Raw genomic sequence first — 13,465 nt, 5'->3', positions numbered from 1 at the left:
TTTTTTTTCTCATGGTGCTCTTTCTCACGGTGCTACGTTGGGGGCACACGATGCGCACGCACACAAACGCGAGTGGCTGTAACAGGCACACAACGGATCACACAGTAACACCAGGTGCACGCACTCATAGCTCCACATGTCCGCAGCGGCGGCTGATTACCCTTTGCGACGACGAGGCGATGTGGAGGACGACTTCGATGAGGAAGAGCACCGTCGGCTGACAGAGTCAAGCATCAACGCTTTTCTGGAGGAGGAGGGCGTGCCGGTGAGCAGCAGCGTCACGGTGGAGGACATCACATCGGCGCTTGTGGCGCTGGGCAACTCGGTAGCAACGGCAGCAGCTAGCTTTGTGGTCAAGGTTGCACTGCTTCGACTGGATTGCTTGGCAGCCGTGGAGGGAGAGCTGCGCAAAGACGTGGCGTGCGCCAGCTCATCGAAAGTGCGTGTCACTGCTGACAAGTCGCCGCCGCGGCGGTCATCACGTGCCAGTGCCTTTGGGTGGCTGCGTCACCTCTACAAGGAGGAGAAGGGCGTATGTGGCTTCTTGCGTGGCGGTCAAGCGGAGTTCGGCTTTGTGCTGGCGTCCTTCGTCGAGGAGGCGCTGCTTTTTGCAGCCATGCGCAGCCTTATGGATCGCCTTGGCTCGCTGTTGCCCAGCCAAAGCAGCCGAGCTGGTGGTGCGGCGGCGTTGTGGTGGGCCGGGCTGTCGCGGACAGTGGCACCCACGTTCGCCATGAGTCTTCTCTCGTGGCCGCTGCGCGCAGTACGGACGACAATACGAGTAAACTACATGGCGGACACGTCCCTGCCTGTCTGCGAACCTTCCCCGCAGCCTGCACAGCAGCGGGGGGAGCAGCAGCGGCGACGGCAGCACCGCTACACGAGCGCCACCGAGGTGTGGGGATGCGTTCTTCACCGGATGGGAGCTCGTAGCCTTCTCTTGAACGGACTCGACGTCGATCTCGCCAGCCGCGCCTTGTCACTTGGACTCGCGTGGACGGTGGTGAAGCCGGCGTCGCGGTGGATGCAGCGATGGGCGATGATGAGCACCTCGAACGCTGGTGGAGCGTCAGCGCCGTTGACGCTAGTGCGTCTTGGGCAGCACCGCCTCTTTGCTTTGGGAGTGCTGCTGGCGGTTGCTGGATCTGTCAACGCGCTGCAGCGTCCGTTTGTCGTTCTTCGACAGCGCATGGCGTTGCTGCCCGTCGCAGATGCGGAAAGTGCATGCAACGGAGGCGATGACCAGACCAAGACCCCCCCGACCGCGCGCCGCGGATGCCGCTATGCGAATGGATGGGACTGCGCTGTGCAGGTATGGCGCCAAGAAGGCGTCGCTGGCTTGCTCGCTGGGTTGCAGCTCTGCTTGATCACGAGCTCGGTGGTGCCGCTGCTACAGACCCTCGCGGGCTACCCAACCGCCCCATCCTTTTCAGGTGCTGTGGTGTAGAAAGGAGGGATGACCAAGGAAGAAGTAAGGGCGGTGCTGTAGCACCAATATGTGCGCAATACGTGCCACGATTGGCGCGCGCGCCTGCGCTGCTGCTGGATGGCCGGCTTCCCACCTTTCTTGCCCTTCAGTCTTCTACCCTCCCCCTTCCCCTTTGCTCAATCACGGCACGGCGGGCTTGACGTGCTGGCCCTGGCGCCACCAGGGGTGCCTCAGCATTGGCAGGGATGGGGGCTGCACGTCCTCCTCAGAGAAAGTGACGGTTTTCCTTGCTCTTCAACGTGTCCGTACCATCGCGAACACGCCAACAAAGATGCGCGCGCACAACCACAACTCGTCTACCTTGGTTGCGCAACGGCTACGCCAAGGAACCGGACCAACCAACACCGTGTGGCGCCGTTCAGCCCGCTGCAATGCCACGGCATACAGCGCAGGGTGGGCCCTGTATCACGCTCGGCATCACGACATCGAAGCTAAAGCCGAAAGACAGCATGTGCAAGCGCGTGCTTGCTGAATCGTCGACACGAATCGTAGTGAGCTCGCACAAACCTGATCATCATCGCAAGTCCCTTCGGCACAGTGCTAGCCCAGACCCGCCCGCTGACACCAAGAACCCGCAGTCGCACCCCAGGCTAGGCGGGGCAGACCTTTGGCATCCCCACGAAGAGTTGGCACTGGGCCCTGAGATGCCGCGATGAGGTGGCTGGCAGCATAAGTGGCCAGCAAGAACACATGCAGGAAAACAAATCCCTATCAAGAGCGCTGCGGAGCTGATGGAGCGGCTTGCTGATCGCCGGTGCACAGCGTGTGAAGCAAGAGCAACGGCCGTATAAAGTGTGCCGCTGGCTTCCCTTTTTCCTTCCCCCTCCCCACGTAGGCACCGACGGTGGCGCGCACTTTTCAGGTTCCAGCCTTTCTCCCGTTCCGTGGCATATGCCACACTTGCGCAGGAGAGCATTGCCACGCCCAAATGTGCAAGTGCACCCCACGTCTTTCAGACCTCTCCTCCATTTCCGACATCCTCCCTCCTCTCGCCACCGCCACCACCACCACGACCCCTCTCCGTCTTGCCCCGCATGCGCACTGGCGCAGCTGCCCCTCACTTCCGCTCTCAAGCTCCGCGCCCTCACTTATCAAAAGCAACAAACCAAAGCCGAGCAAAGGGAAACGCCTGCCGCGTGTCGGCTGCCGCATTTTATGCGCGTTGACCGCCTGGCGCTCTTTCGCTTCGGCCTCTTTGCGTCCTCCCCCTTCTCGCGCTCCCCCACCCCGCCTTCTGCGCGGCTCCGCAGGCACACGCGGTCCACCTCTTCGCTCCGTATGATATACGCATTTCCTCGCACGCATCCTTCACAGACTTAAAGGGCTAAACTTTCTTGACTCTCGCTTTTGTTTTTGTATTTCTTCCTGTTCCTCCTTCTGTGGTTTGCTCCGTGCGCGCCATCTCTCTCCTCCCCTCTTCCCCTCCTCCCCCGGTGTCGGCTCCCCTGTGCTCGGCTTTCGTGATCGTCTGCAAGCAACCGTACATCAGCTTGTGCCCGTTTCCCTCTTTTTTTTTGCGTGTTCAGTGCGGTGCCGCCCAGCAACAATCTCTGTTGCGCGAGTCCCTTTCCCTCTCTCTCTCGACTCACGTTGCTGCTTCTCTCCCTGCCGTCCTCTCGAAGCGTCTCGCCGTTTTGCAGTTCTGCAGCGCTGCCCTCGCCTCGAGCCGCCACCGCACAGTTTTCCGTTTTGTTTTGCTTGCCCTTGCTCCGGTGCTGTCTCCGCTCTTCCCCTTCTTTGAACCATTACGTAGCACCAGCGCCACCCACGTACACACGCTCGTGCGCCTCTCCCCCCTCTCTGTGTATACCGTATATCGTTCTCGACGTACAACGAGCGTTTCTAGTTGATTCCTCACTGCCTCACTTTGGTTTCTTTTTCCCTTCGCATTTCGCAGCGGACACCCCCCACTCGAGGCGAGAGAGGTAGACCGAGTTGGGTGGACCTAATCTTGCGGTGCCCAACACCCCACCACCCTTCCCCATCACAAGCACACATAGTCTTTTGTTTTCCTTTTCTTTCTGCTTTATATCTATTACAACACGCGTGTCGCGAAGTGTAGCGCACGGGAAGCATGCCCGCCCACGCCGCCTCTCCCCCAGCTGCCCACCAGGAGCAGCAGTACCAGGCTTCTCAGACGGGCACAGCAGGTAGCGACACCCCGTATGGCCAGTACGGCGGCGGTCAAGAGTTGCAGCTGACTGCTACGGATATGGCGCTGGACATGCTGATCCGCGCCGTCTTTGATCTTTTACAGCGATCTATGGCGGCCCCGATTGACCGCGTGATGGTGCTGACCGCTGTCGAGGGCGAACTGGTGCGCCAGGGCCGCCTGCCCGCTGGTGGCTTCCATGGCGTTGGACAGCTGTACAGCCGCCTGTGGCGCAAGGAGGGGCTTGGCGGTTTTCTCCGCGGTGTCATGGCAGATGCGGTGCTGACGCTGCCGAGCGGCTTCGTGGACTCGTTCGCCACCAATGCGGTGTTTGCATGCCTGCAGCGGCTGATTCCGGCCCGCATGGCGGATCAGATGAGCACCTCTGTCATCGTGGCGCTGTCGATGGCGGCCACGAGCGCGGCGGTGTGGGTCGCCACCCCGTACAATGCCATCCGCAAAACTATCATGACCAACTACATGGCTGACATTGTCGCTCCAGCCGGTGGTGCTACCGGTGCTGTTTGCGCTGGCGGCGAGGCAGCGGCGGCGAAGAGCGGTGCGAATGGAAGAGCAGATGCAGAGGAGGCTGAGCCGGTCTCGCCGCTGCAGGAGGAGGCGTACCGCTACACAACAGCCACGGAGACAGCTCGCCAAATCTACCGTCGCAAGGGTTGGGGCGGGTTCTACCGCGGCGCCGCCGTCGAGCCGCTGACCGTGTGCGCTTACCGTGGTCTGTACCTTATCGCCTCCGTCATGTTGAGTGAGCGTGTACAGATGGCGTACCCGTACGCGGTGGCTCGCGGGTTGGCGATTGTGGCCGACGTACTCACGCAGCCGCTGGAGGTGGTGAGCCGTCGCCTCGTTCTGACGGCTTCAGACGAGAAGGACGAGAGGCGCTACGCCGGCGTTATGGACTGCGCCAGGACGATTGTGCGAGAAGAAGGGGTGACGGCGCTGTGGTCGGGGCTACGCTTCCGGCTCATGGTGAGCGTCGCTAGCATTGCAATACGCACGGTTTTCGTAATGTTTACGGATTCCGCAGACGCTTGATGTGCGTCGGCCGGAAAAGAAAGAATAAGGAAAGGTCATCCCTGACGCTTTCTCTTCTCCTATGCGCGTGCGCGTTGGGCACTGATTGCGCTGCCTTTTTTTTTTAAGAAGATGTTCACGTGCTTCCTGGCGTTTGGCGTGTACAGGCGTGCGCGCGAATGGGCGTAGAATCTCGCGGTACACCGGCCTCGCATTTCTCTGTCGCATGAGCGCCGTCAAGGCCCACTTGGTTGCTGTTCCCGTTGTGTGTGCACGAGTATACACAGATATGTATGCATGTATGTGTGTGTGTATATATCGCTGTTGTTGGTTTCACGCGCACGCTTTTTTTTTCGTCCCTTATCTTTGTTTCTTTCGAGCGCCGAGAGCGGCGTGCGCGTGCGCGACGACGGGTCTCCTGCCCCCCTCCCTCCCTCCCGCCTCTCGCCCCTCTCACCCCCTTTTTCATCTCCTCTTGTCGCTCCACTCGCTGGCCCCGTCGCCTCCGCTCCACCTCCAGAAGGGAAGAAACACGATTAAGACATTAACACGTGCCAGCAGATGTGCTTTCTTGAGCCAAAACAAAGATGTTTTGACAATCTTCTCGCATCGGTCAGCCCTTCCCTTCCCACCACCCCTCCCTCCCAACCAGCTTGCCGCGTGTAAAACAGGAACAGTGCCCATCAATCCCAACTTGGAGGGTCTTCTTCTCTCCGGCGACGGCGGTTTTCGAGTGAAGCGCTGAGTGAATGTACGCTAGCAGACACTAGCGGGCACGTATCCATTCCTGATGCACAGTGTTACCTCCCATATCCCCCTGTCGCCCACAACGCCTGCTTCCTCCTCGGGTCAACCTTTGCCCGGCTGAGTACGACGTCCCACTCCCTTCTCCTCTCTCCTGTACTCTCGGCGCTCGCTCTCATCTTTTTTTGTTGTTGTTGCTGCTTGGGGAGAGGGACGCTGCATATCAGTCCGTTGCACACGTCCAGCCTGTTTCGCTTCGTTGTTGTCTCCCCTGCTCTACGATTTACGTCCTTTTCACCCTATTCCACTGCTTCCTCAGCACACACACACACACACACACACATATATATATATGTATGGCTTAACCGTACATAGTCATACCCCGCCCTCCCCACACGTGTGTGCCCTTTTCTCACATTGCACGAGCACCGCTTCCCAAACGCGAGCTTGTCTTTTTTTTTTTTTGCGTGCGCAGCTCGACGTTAGATGAGTGACAGACCCAACTACTACGCACAGCACCAGCCACAGCAGCAACATCAGTACGTTGTACCTAATCGTGACGGTCGAGTTGACAAGAGCAACACCGATGCCCTGATTGGGGACGTTGGACTGCACCCTCTGCCGCAGCAGCCTGTCGCAACCGGTATACACATGTCCTCGCTCAGGAACACTGAGGCCCTTGAGGCCCGATTGCGGCCGCAGCACGAAGACGGTGCAGCCAGTATCTCCAGCAGCTCCGCTGGGTCGTCTTTTCACCAACTCTCTCACCCCGACGCGAGCGGCGGCAGCCGCTCCGTCTTCGCGGACTCGCGCCGCACCGTCATGTACGGGAAGCCGCACAAAAGCGAGGTGGTGGTGCCCGACCTGCTAGTGCGGAAGAGGGCAGGTACTGCCGGGACCGTCCACTTGGCGCAGTCCGCCGGCAGCAGCTACGAATCCTTCACCCCGTTGCCCTGCCACGGTCCTTGCGGCGCCGACGATGTTAGGTCGAACGCCTCCAAGGGCAGCCACCATGACCTGACCGCGGCTCCGTCTACCTCTAGCTTCAGCGGCGGCTCACAACCGCAGACACCGGAGAACGCAGAGCGCGATCACCACCACACCTCCCGCGCCGAGAACTTCAACGCTTCTTTCTCCTACTCGGACTCCTTCGTGAACCAGACGTACGTCAAGGAGCTACCGCCGCACTTGATGCCGCTGGCGCACGAGATCCACCATCTGAACGAAGAGGACCTCGTGTACATTGCGGACGTCACGCATATAATGGCAAACCGCGACTTGTATTCGCTCCTGCCTTACACAGGCAGCAACTGGTTCCTGCCGTCGATCCGCGAGTGCTGCGAGGGCGAGAAGCACTGGGAGATGCGCTGGTGTTGGAAGGAGGGGCTCATCGTCGCGATCGGCGGCCGCCGGCTGTCGATCCGCGCGCTGAACATCTTCATTCGCGTGTGCTTTGTGGTACTGATATGGTTCCTGCTGTGGAACATGCTCCCCCGCTGGCTCGTGGAGCCGGGCGGCTACGTCTGGGATCCGTTGGTGCTCGTGATCGTATCCGCCATCGTCGGTGGCCTCATATGCCGTATCCTACAGCTACCGCCCCTTGTTGGTGTTCTGTGGGTGGGCATCATGTGGAACAACATCCCGACGCTCAAGTACCTGACGCACGGCATCGTGAAGGAGGTGTTCGACATCTCCTCGAAGATCGGGCTCACGGTGATTCTCGCCCGTGCCGGCTACAAGCTCGCCATCAAGGATATCATTCCGCACTGGAAGCAGACCGCACTGCTGGCAACGATGCCGTTCGTATTCGAGGGGGTCTCGCACAGCCTCATTGCCAACAAGATCTTCGACTACAACAACAACTACAACTGGGCGTTCCTGCAAGGCATGCTGTGCAGCATCGTGTCGCCGGCCGTCGTCGTGCCAGGTAGCTTGTACCTGCAGGACATGGGCTACGGCTGTGGCGTGGGCCCCTTGTCACTTATGCTCTCGGCAGTTGGTATTGAGATCGTAATCGGCGTGTGGTGCACCAACTTCATTATTGGGCTGATATTTTATGATCAGAAGCTGGCCGTTGCAATCGTCCTCGGCCCTGTGCAGTTCCTCGGTGGCATCATCATCGGTATTGGCCTTGGCATTCTTTTCTTCTACGTCGTGGAGCTCATCAAGCAGGAGGCGCACCGACTGCCGAACGGCAAGTACACCCGTGCGCACCTGAACAGCTGCATGGACTTCGCCTTCGTTATCTTTCTCTTCGAGTGCTATGCGATGGTGTTCTTTGGATATAAGATGAACCTCGCCGGAGGCGGTTGTGTCATGTGCGTCTTCTTTTCCGCCACAGTGGCGCACATGTGGTCAAGGACAGGCAAGATGGAGCACGAGGACCACAAGAAGTACGTGGCGACGTGGCTCGCCCTGTCCTGGGATCAGGTGATGATGCCGATCTTGTTTGCCACGATGGGAGCCAAGATCAACGTCAAGGCGATCTTCAACAAAACCTTCTTCCCGAGGGCAATCATCTGCATGGTGTGCAGCACAGCTGTGCGATTTACCGTCACCTTCTTGATTCAGATTGGCAGTGGTATGCCGTGGAAGGAGAAGTTGCTGGTATGCGTGGGGTACCTTGGCAAGGCCTCGGCGCAGGCCTCCATGGGGCCCATCGCAGCGAACTTGGTGGCAGGGATGATTGCAGCACTGCCTCCGGGGAAGGAGCACTCACTCGCCACGATGGCCGAGTTCGCGAACAACGTGCAGCAGATCAGCGCAATGTACGTCATGTTCATGGCGGTTGTGGCGTCGTTAGGCCTCGTGCGAGGCGGTAAAGTGGTCTTGAAGGGCGACCAAACCGCGGAAAAGTCGAGGGAGAAACGCGCCAGCGGAAGCTCGTCAAGTGGGGCCGCTGTCACCGGTGGCATCATCGTAGCGGAGATGGATTCCACCATGGCCGAGAACGCCAGCCGGCACGCCCACTTGCCTGACGGTGCGCCGGCAGACCAGCGCCAGCCGTCGGTGAGCAGCAGCCCCGCCAAAGATCATGACGCGTTCCTCCCCCTCACCGGCCAGATCGAGGACGAAAGGGTCACGGGCAACTCGGTCGACAGGCGGCGGGAGCACTATTCGAGCATCGCCTAGCATCGCGCGCAGGTCCGCTTATGCGAAACGAAAGTAGGTGTTTTCAAGCGCCCCGCTGTTGAAACTGAGCACACACGCTGTCTCTCGTGCCCCGCCTGCGTCCCTGTAGCGCGGCCGATGACTCTCCCCTGCTGCTTCCCCGCCACAACTTGCCTCTGGAGCAGCTGCAAGGCGGCGAGTGCACCGACGCCAGCTATCAGCATCTTCGCCCCCACCCCGCATCAGCAGACGCAGATATCAAAGTGCATGCACACGCTGTGATGATGCATGCGTGTCTTGGCGCATGAGGTGGGGTGGACAACCCAAAACGCAGGCTTCGGCTATGCTTCGTCTCCTTGTCTTCGTTTGCCAGTTTGCTTGTCCTCACTTCTTGGTGCTGCACCCCCTCCTCCGCGCCACTCGCCTGTCTCCGTGGGCCTGCTATACACGTGCGTACGTTCGTGTGGCTCACAGTCACACAAACCGCGTATTTGAACATCAGCAAACCAGCTGCACAGGAGCAAGTCCCCACCCCCACCCCCGCCCCGTCTTCTCCCAACGAGAAGAGGATATGAGGGGCACCCGCCGATCCAGAAGTGCGCTTCCTCTCCCGTTGTCTGCGTCCGTATCAGTGTCTCTCTCGTGCCACCTCCTTCCCCATCCGCTCGTTCGATCCCCCATCCCGTGCACCTATTTCATTCACTCGCTCCTTGCGCGCCCTCATACGCATCGCCCTTTCCCGTGAAGCGAAATGGCAGAAACACAAAGGCGAAGGCAAAGGCAGAAGGGAGAGGAGAGGAGGGGAGTGGATGGGATGGATGTAAAAAGGAAAACGAAAATAGCGAAGAAGGAGCCAGATAACGGATTCATGCGTCGATAGACCCGCCCTCCCCTCCATTCTCCTTCGCCTGCCTTCTGTGTCGCTGCGCATCACCAAAGAAAAAGGGGCGGGGGAAGGGGAGAGAGGGGGAGGAGGAGCAAAACAACGCAAAAAGAAGACACGCTGCCTGTCCTTTTTCATGCGTGTGCGTGTACAGGTATGTGGTATACGCGTATATATTGGTAAGTGTATATATACGTGCATATATATATATATGCATGTATGCGTTGCTGTTGGCTGATGTCGTTTCACTTTATCGGGGTTGTCTTCGTTTTTTTTTTCCTGTGTGCGTGTGTGTTTGGGTTCGTCTTTGTGGTTGCGTTGTACCCTGCTTCTCGCTGTCGTTTCTCTCCTGCCCTTTGCCGAGCCGTACATGGAGGACGCGTATCGATGCTCATGCCTCCGTCTATCACTTTCTCTGACTTCATATCCCCCTAGCTGTTTTCTGCTGAGCCGAGGATAAAGGGGACGGGGCATTGAAATGGTTTTCTGTGTATGTGCGTGTGCCTGTTGTCGAGATGCCTCCCACTGTTCATTCCCTTCCCCCCCCCTCGGCCACCTAACTACTTTTTCCCCAGCACCATGCCGCTGGTGGTGGTGTGAGGGGCTACTGCAGCTCTTGCTTCAGTGGGGGTCACCTCTACGGCGTTTGTGTGTGTTTATCTCCTCTGTTTAACGTTTTGCCTTTCTAATCCGTGTCTTCCACTGCTCACTGCTGTTCTCGCCTGTTCGGCGCCGTTCTCTCCTTGCCTACCCCGTCCTCCTCTGCCTTGGCGGTGTTGTGCTGCACATGGCTGACCACCGTGTCTGCACCTCCATTTCCAATTTTTGTTTGCGTATGCTTTACCTCTTTGTGGGGCACCTGCGCGATACGCACGCTTGCGTACACAGACGTCAACGCGAACACAGATAACGGTTCACGGACACGAAACACGCGCGTTGCCTGTATCCTTTTCTCTTTTTGGTCTTGCCTTGGCGTCTCTCTTGGCCTGTGTGTGCTTCTATGGAGAAGAGGGCGTAACCACGCCGACTCCACCCACACGAACGTGCGGAGCCAGAGGTGCAGACGCAGGCTCATATCCACGCCTCAGACGCGTTTTGCTCGCTGTGCCGCGTAGGCTTCGTTTCCACGGGCGCGCTTCTCGAAGAAACGTGCTTCGTGGGTGAGAGGCTGACGACAGAGGCAGTGAGGGGAGGAGAGCACATGAGGGGCATGTTGGCGTAATGTGTGCATGCGGAGGAGGATGACCTTGATGCTTGCTGGAGAGGGGGGAGGGCATGAAGGAATCGGGGGGGCAGCGCGGGCACACGGGGCGAGTTTGTGTGTATGTGTGTGTGTGCGAGGAGGCGGCGGAAGGACGCAGGGATACGCAATATTCCCTTTAAAGTGTTTTAAGTATGAGGATGGAAACGAAGGCGAAAGGTTAGAGAGACATGGCGTGGGGAGGCACCAAGAAAGAGCATGCAGGGAGGAGGATCAATCGAGGTGGTAGTGGTGAAGTTCCCCTTTGGAAGGGTAATGCCCCGCCTCCATCCTCCCCCCCCCCTCCCCCAAACCTCCTCCAGCGGTGCTCGCACCTCTGTATGTCTTTCCTACTCTTCGTATTTCTCTCCATTCTTTCCAAGCTTCTACTGTACCGCCACCCCTGTTGCTCATTCCCTCCCCGATTTGTCGACTCGTTTTCTGTTTTTATTATTTTTTTTCGCATTTGCTTTTCAAGACAGCTGCTCATTGTGTTGCTAGCAGCAGCAGCGACTGCCTCTACGGTCGACGACGCCCCTCCTCGGCGTCCCCTCTCCCTTTCCTTTCCACTTGAAAGGCCTGCGCACGCTGCCTTTCCTCTTTTTTCTTTGATGCTTTTCCTCTAATTCGCTGCTGCGTCTTCTTGCGTGCTCTCACTTCTGTTTCCTGTGCGATTCTACGCTTGTTGCCCACCACGGCCACATGGTGCTCGGTGCGTGTGTATACAACATGCTCATCATCCATCCCTTCCTTCCCTTTTCGCTTATATAGAAATATATATATATATATATGTCTCTTGCGTGACATCTTGCACTAAACGCGCATCTCTTGTTGACTCCCTCCTCCTCCCCCCGCGCGCCGGCGTGGAGCTGCTGCGTTGGGTCTCTCTCTCTCCACGTCGATGCGCATGCATGCCGCCATCACCACCACTTCGCCCTCTTCGTCTTTGCGCTCCGCTCTCGCTCTGGAAGTCTTCGAAGCACTGTCTTTGTAGGCGAGCCGGCACCGTGAACCGGCGCATATGATAGCAGCACGAGCCGGAGAAGGGAGGGGTGCCGAAGACCATAAAACAGAAAGCAAGAGGCGAAAGGATGGACGGCGAGACGCGTGAGCAGCATCAGCGGCAGCATGGAGAGCAAGCCTTATTGACGATGGTCACGTGGAGAGGGGTATCAGGGGCTAAGTCGCTTCTTCTCTTTTCGGCTTGTCCGCCCTTCCCTCCCCTTCGTGACGAATCCATGCTTCTTGTTTCTTCTTTTCCGTGTGTGTGGGTGTCTTACCTTTTGGTGTGCTGCTTGCCGTATGCACTGACGGAATTTTCTTTCCCTTTCGTTGTCTGAGCGCGCGGGTGTGTGCTCTCCTCCTGCGTCTCTATTTCTTAGCTCTGTGGCGCTTTTACTTCATTTATTTATTGTTATTGTTTCTGTTCCACTTTACCCGCGACGAATAATGCGCGTGGGTATGCTATGGGCTGTCTCTGTCTCGCACTCGTATGCTGTACACACTGCACACAGCAACGCCCTGCCCCCCACCTCCCCCCTCTTCTTCCTTCGCTGTACACACGCTATCGTAGCGTTTTGCTCCGGCTCCGATGTTTTCACTACCACCACCACCCTCGGAGACAACGGAAATACCTTCCCATAAAAAGTAAAGGAGTGAGGGAAGCCCTGTTGCTGAATGCAACGCACGCAGACGCGCCAGCGGCAAGTCATCACCGCGTCTTCTCCCTCCCTTGTACTCCCCACGTTGCGCTCTCTTCTGGCCATCACTTTCCTGCCCACGCGAGCTACACAGCGTGAACGCACGTCACGTGCTTTAGCGCACAAGCGCTTGTGGATGTGTGTCTGCATGCCCGTGTGTGCGGGAGGCTCTGCGTGTATGCTTGGCTCTAAGAGGGGGAGGCGAGGGGGTGGGCGGCAGCGGCAGCCGCATGAGCGCATGAGGTTGAAGGTTTTTGTTGCGCTTTTACCTCTAAGCTTGCTGTGCAGGTGCGCGTATGCGCGCGCTTGCTTCGCTTTTTTTTTTCCTTTCGTGCCGGTTCTCGCTTGCTGCCAAGTGTCTGTGCCACCTCCTCCGCAAACTCGCCGTCTTGGTCTCTCGTTGTGTGTTGGTTTTCGGAGTTCTTTGCACGCTCGTTTTCCATGCTTTGCCTTTTCCTCTCCGTGTGTCTGTGTGTTTGTGTGTGTGTCCGTGAGGTCTCTGCACGGCGTCTGTGTCTCTCTCTTGCGTCCTCCATCACGCAGCCTCCAAGGTCCTGGCGCAGGAACGCGATCCGAAAAGCACCGCGAAAGGCAGCGGCCTGCGATGTTCAGTTTCACATTCAAACCTCAAAACAAGAAGGCAATGTAGAAGGGTGGTGAGAGGTGGGGGGTGGAGACTCGATTCTGCCCCCCCCCCCTCTCCTCTCCTGAGCGAGTGTGGAAAATAACCAACGAACGGAAACGACTGCGGCGGGCGAAGAGGGGAAGGCAATAGAGTGCGGCTGACGGTGTTATACGCCGTCACCATCGAACCGTGTTTCGAAAAATAAAAGGAAAAAAATGCCGCGACACAGCTACCACACATGCTCCATTCAGTTATATGGAGCTTGCTGGGGGAGGGAGGGGGAGGGGCTCTTTGTCAAGTACATGTGCGTTTCCTCTCGCCTGAGAAGGCGGTGACGGCGCAGAAAGGGGGGGAGGGCCTTGCCTGACCAGAAGCGTACAGAGGCCTACCAGCACGTGTGCGTCTGTGGAGAAGAGCAGCATACACATCCGTACGTATATGTATATACGGCATATATATATATACGGTATATATATATATGCATATACG

The 13,465-nt window shown here is 58.0% G+C and overlaps 3 protein-coding genes across 3 annotated transcripts; all 3 read left to right on the top strand.

Annotated features, from left to right (window-relative positions):
* Positions 1-136: 136 nt before the first annotated feature.
* On the top strand, positions 137-1,447 carry LDBPK_141060 (hypothetical protein, conserved; the record flags this gene model as incomplete). The annotated part of the gene is made up of 1 exon (XM_003859425.1): positions 137-1,447. The coding sequence occupies one exon, from the start codon at positions 137-139 to the stop codon at positions 1,445-1,447; it is 1,311 nt and encodes a 436-aa protein (XP_003859473.1).
* Positions 1,448-3,563: 2,116 nt separating this feature from the next.
* LDBPK_141050 (ADP/ATP mitochondrial carrier-like protein) lies at positions 3,564-4,694 on the top strand (the record flags this gene model as incomplete). Its single annotated transcript, XM_003859424.1, has 1 exon — positions 3,564-4,694. The coding sequence occupies one exon, from the start codon at positions 3,564-3,566 to the stop codon at positions 4,692-4,694; it is 1,131 nt and encodes a 376-aa protein (XP_003859472.1).
* Positions 4,695-6,608: 1,914 nt separating this feature from the next.
* On the top strand, positions 6,609-8,549 carry LDBPK_141040 (hypothetical protein, conserved; the record flags this gene model as incomplete). Its single annotated transcript, XM_003859423.1, has 1 exon — positions 6,609-8,549. The coding sequence occupies one exon, from the start codon at positions 6,609-6,611 to the stop codon at positions 8,547-8,549; it is 1,941 nt and encodes a 646-aa protein (XP_003859471.1).
* Positions 8,550-13,465: the final 4,916 nt, after the last annotated feature.

The sequence above is a fragment of the Leishmania donovani genome, chromosome 14, assembly GCF_000227135.1.
Source record: "Leishmania donovani BPK282A1 complete genome, chromosome 14".
Lineage (NCBI taxonomy): Eukaryota > Euglenozoa > Kinetoplastea > Trypanosomatida > Trypanosomatidae > Leishmania > Leishmania donovani.
This window is presented reverse-complemented; position numbering and strand designations above follow the sequence as displayed.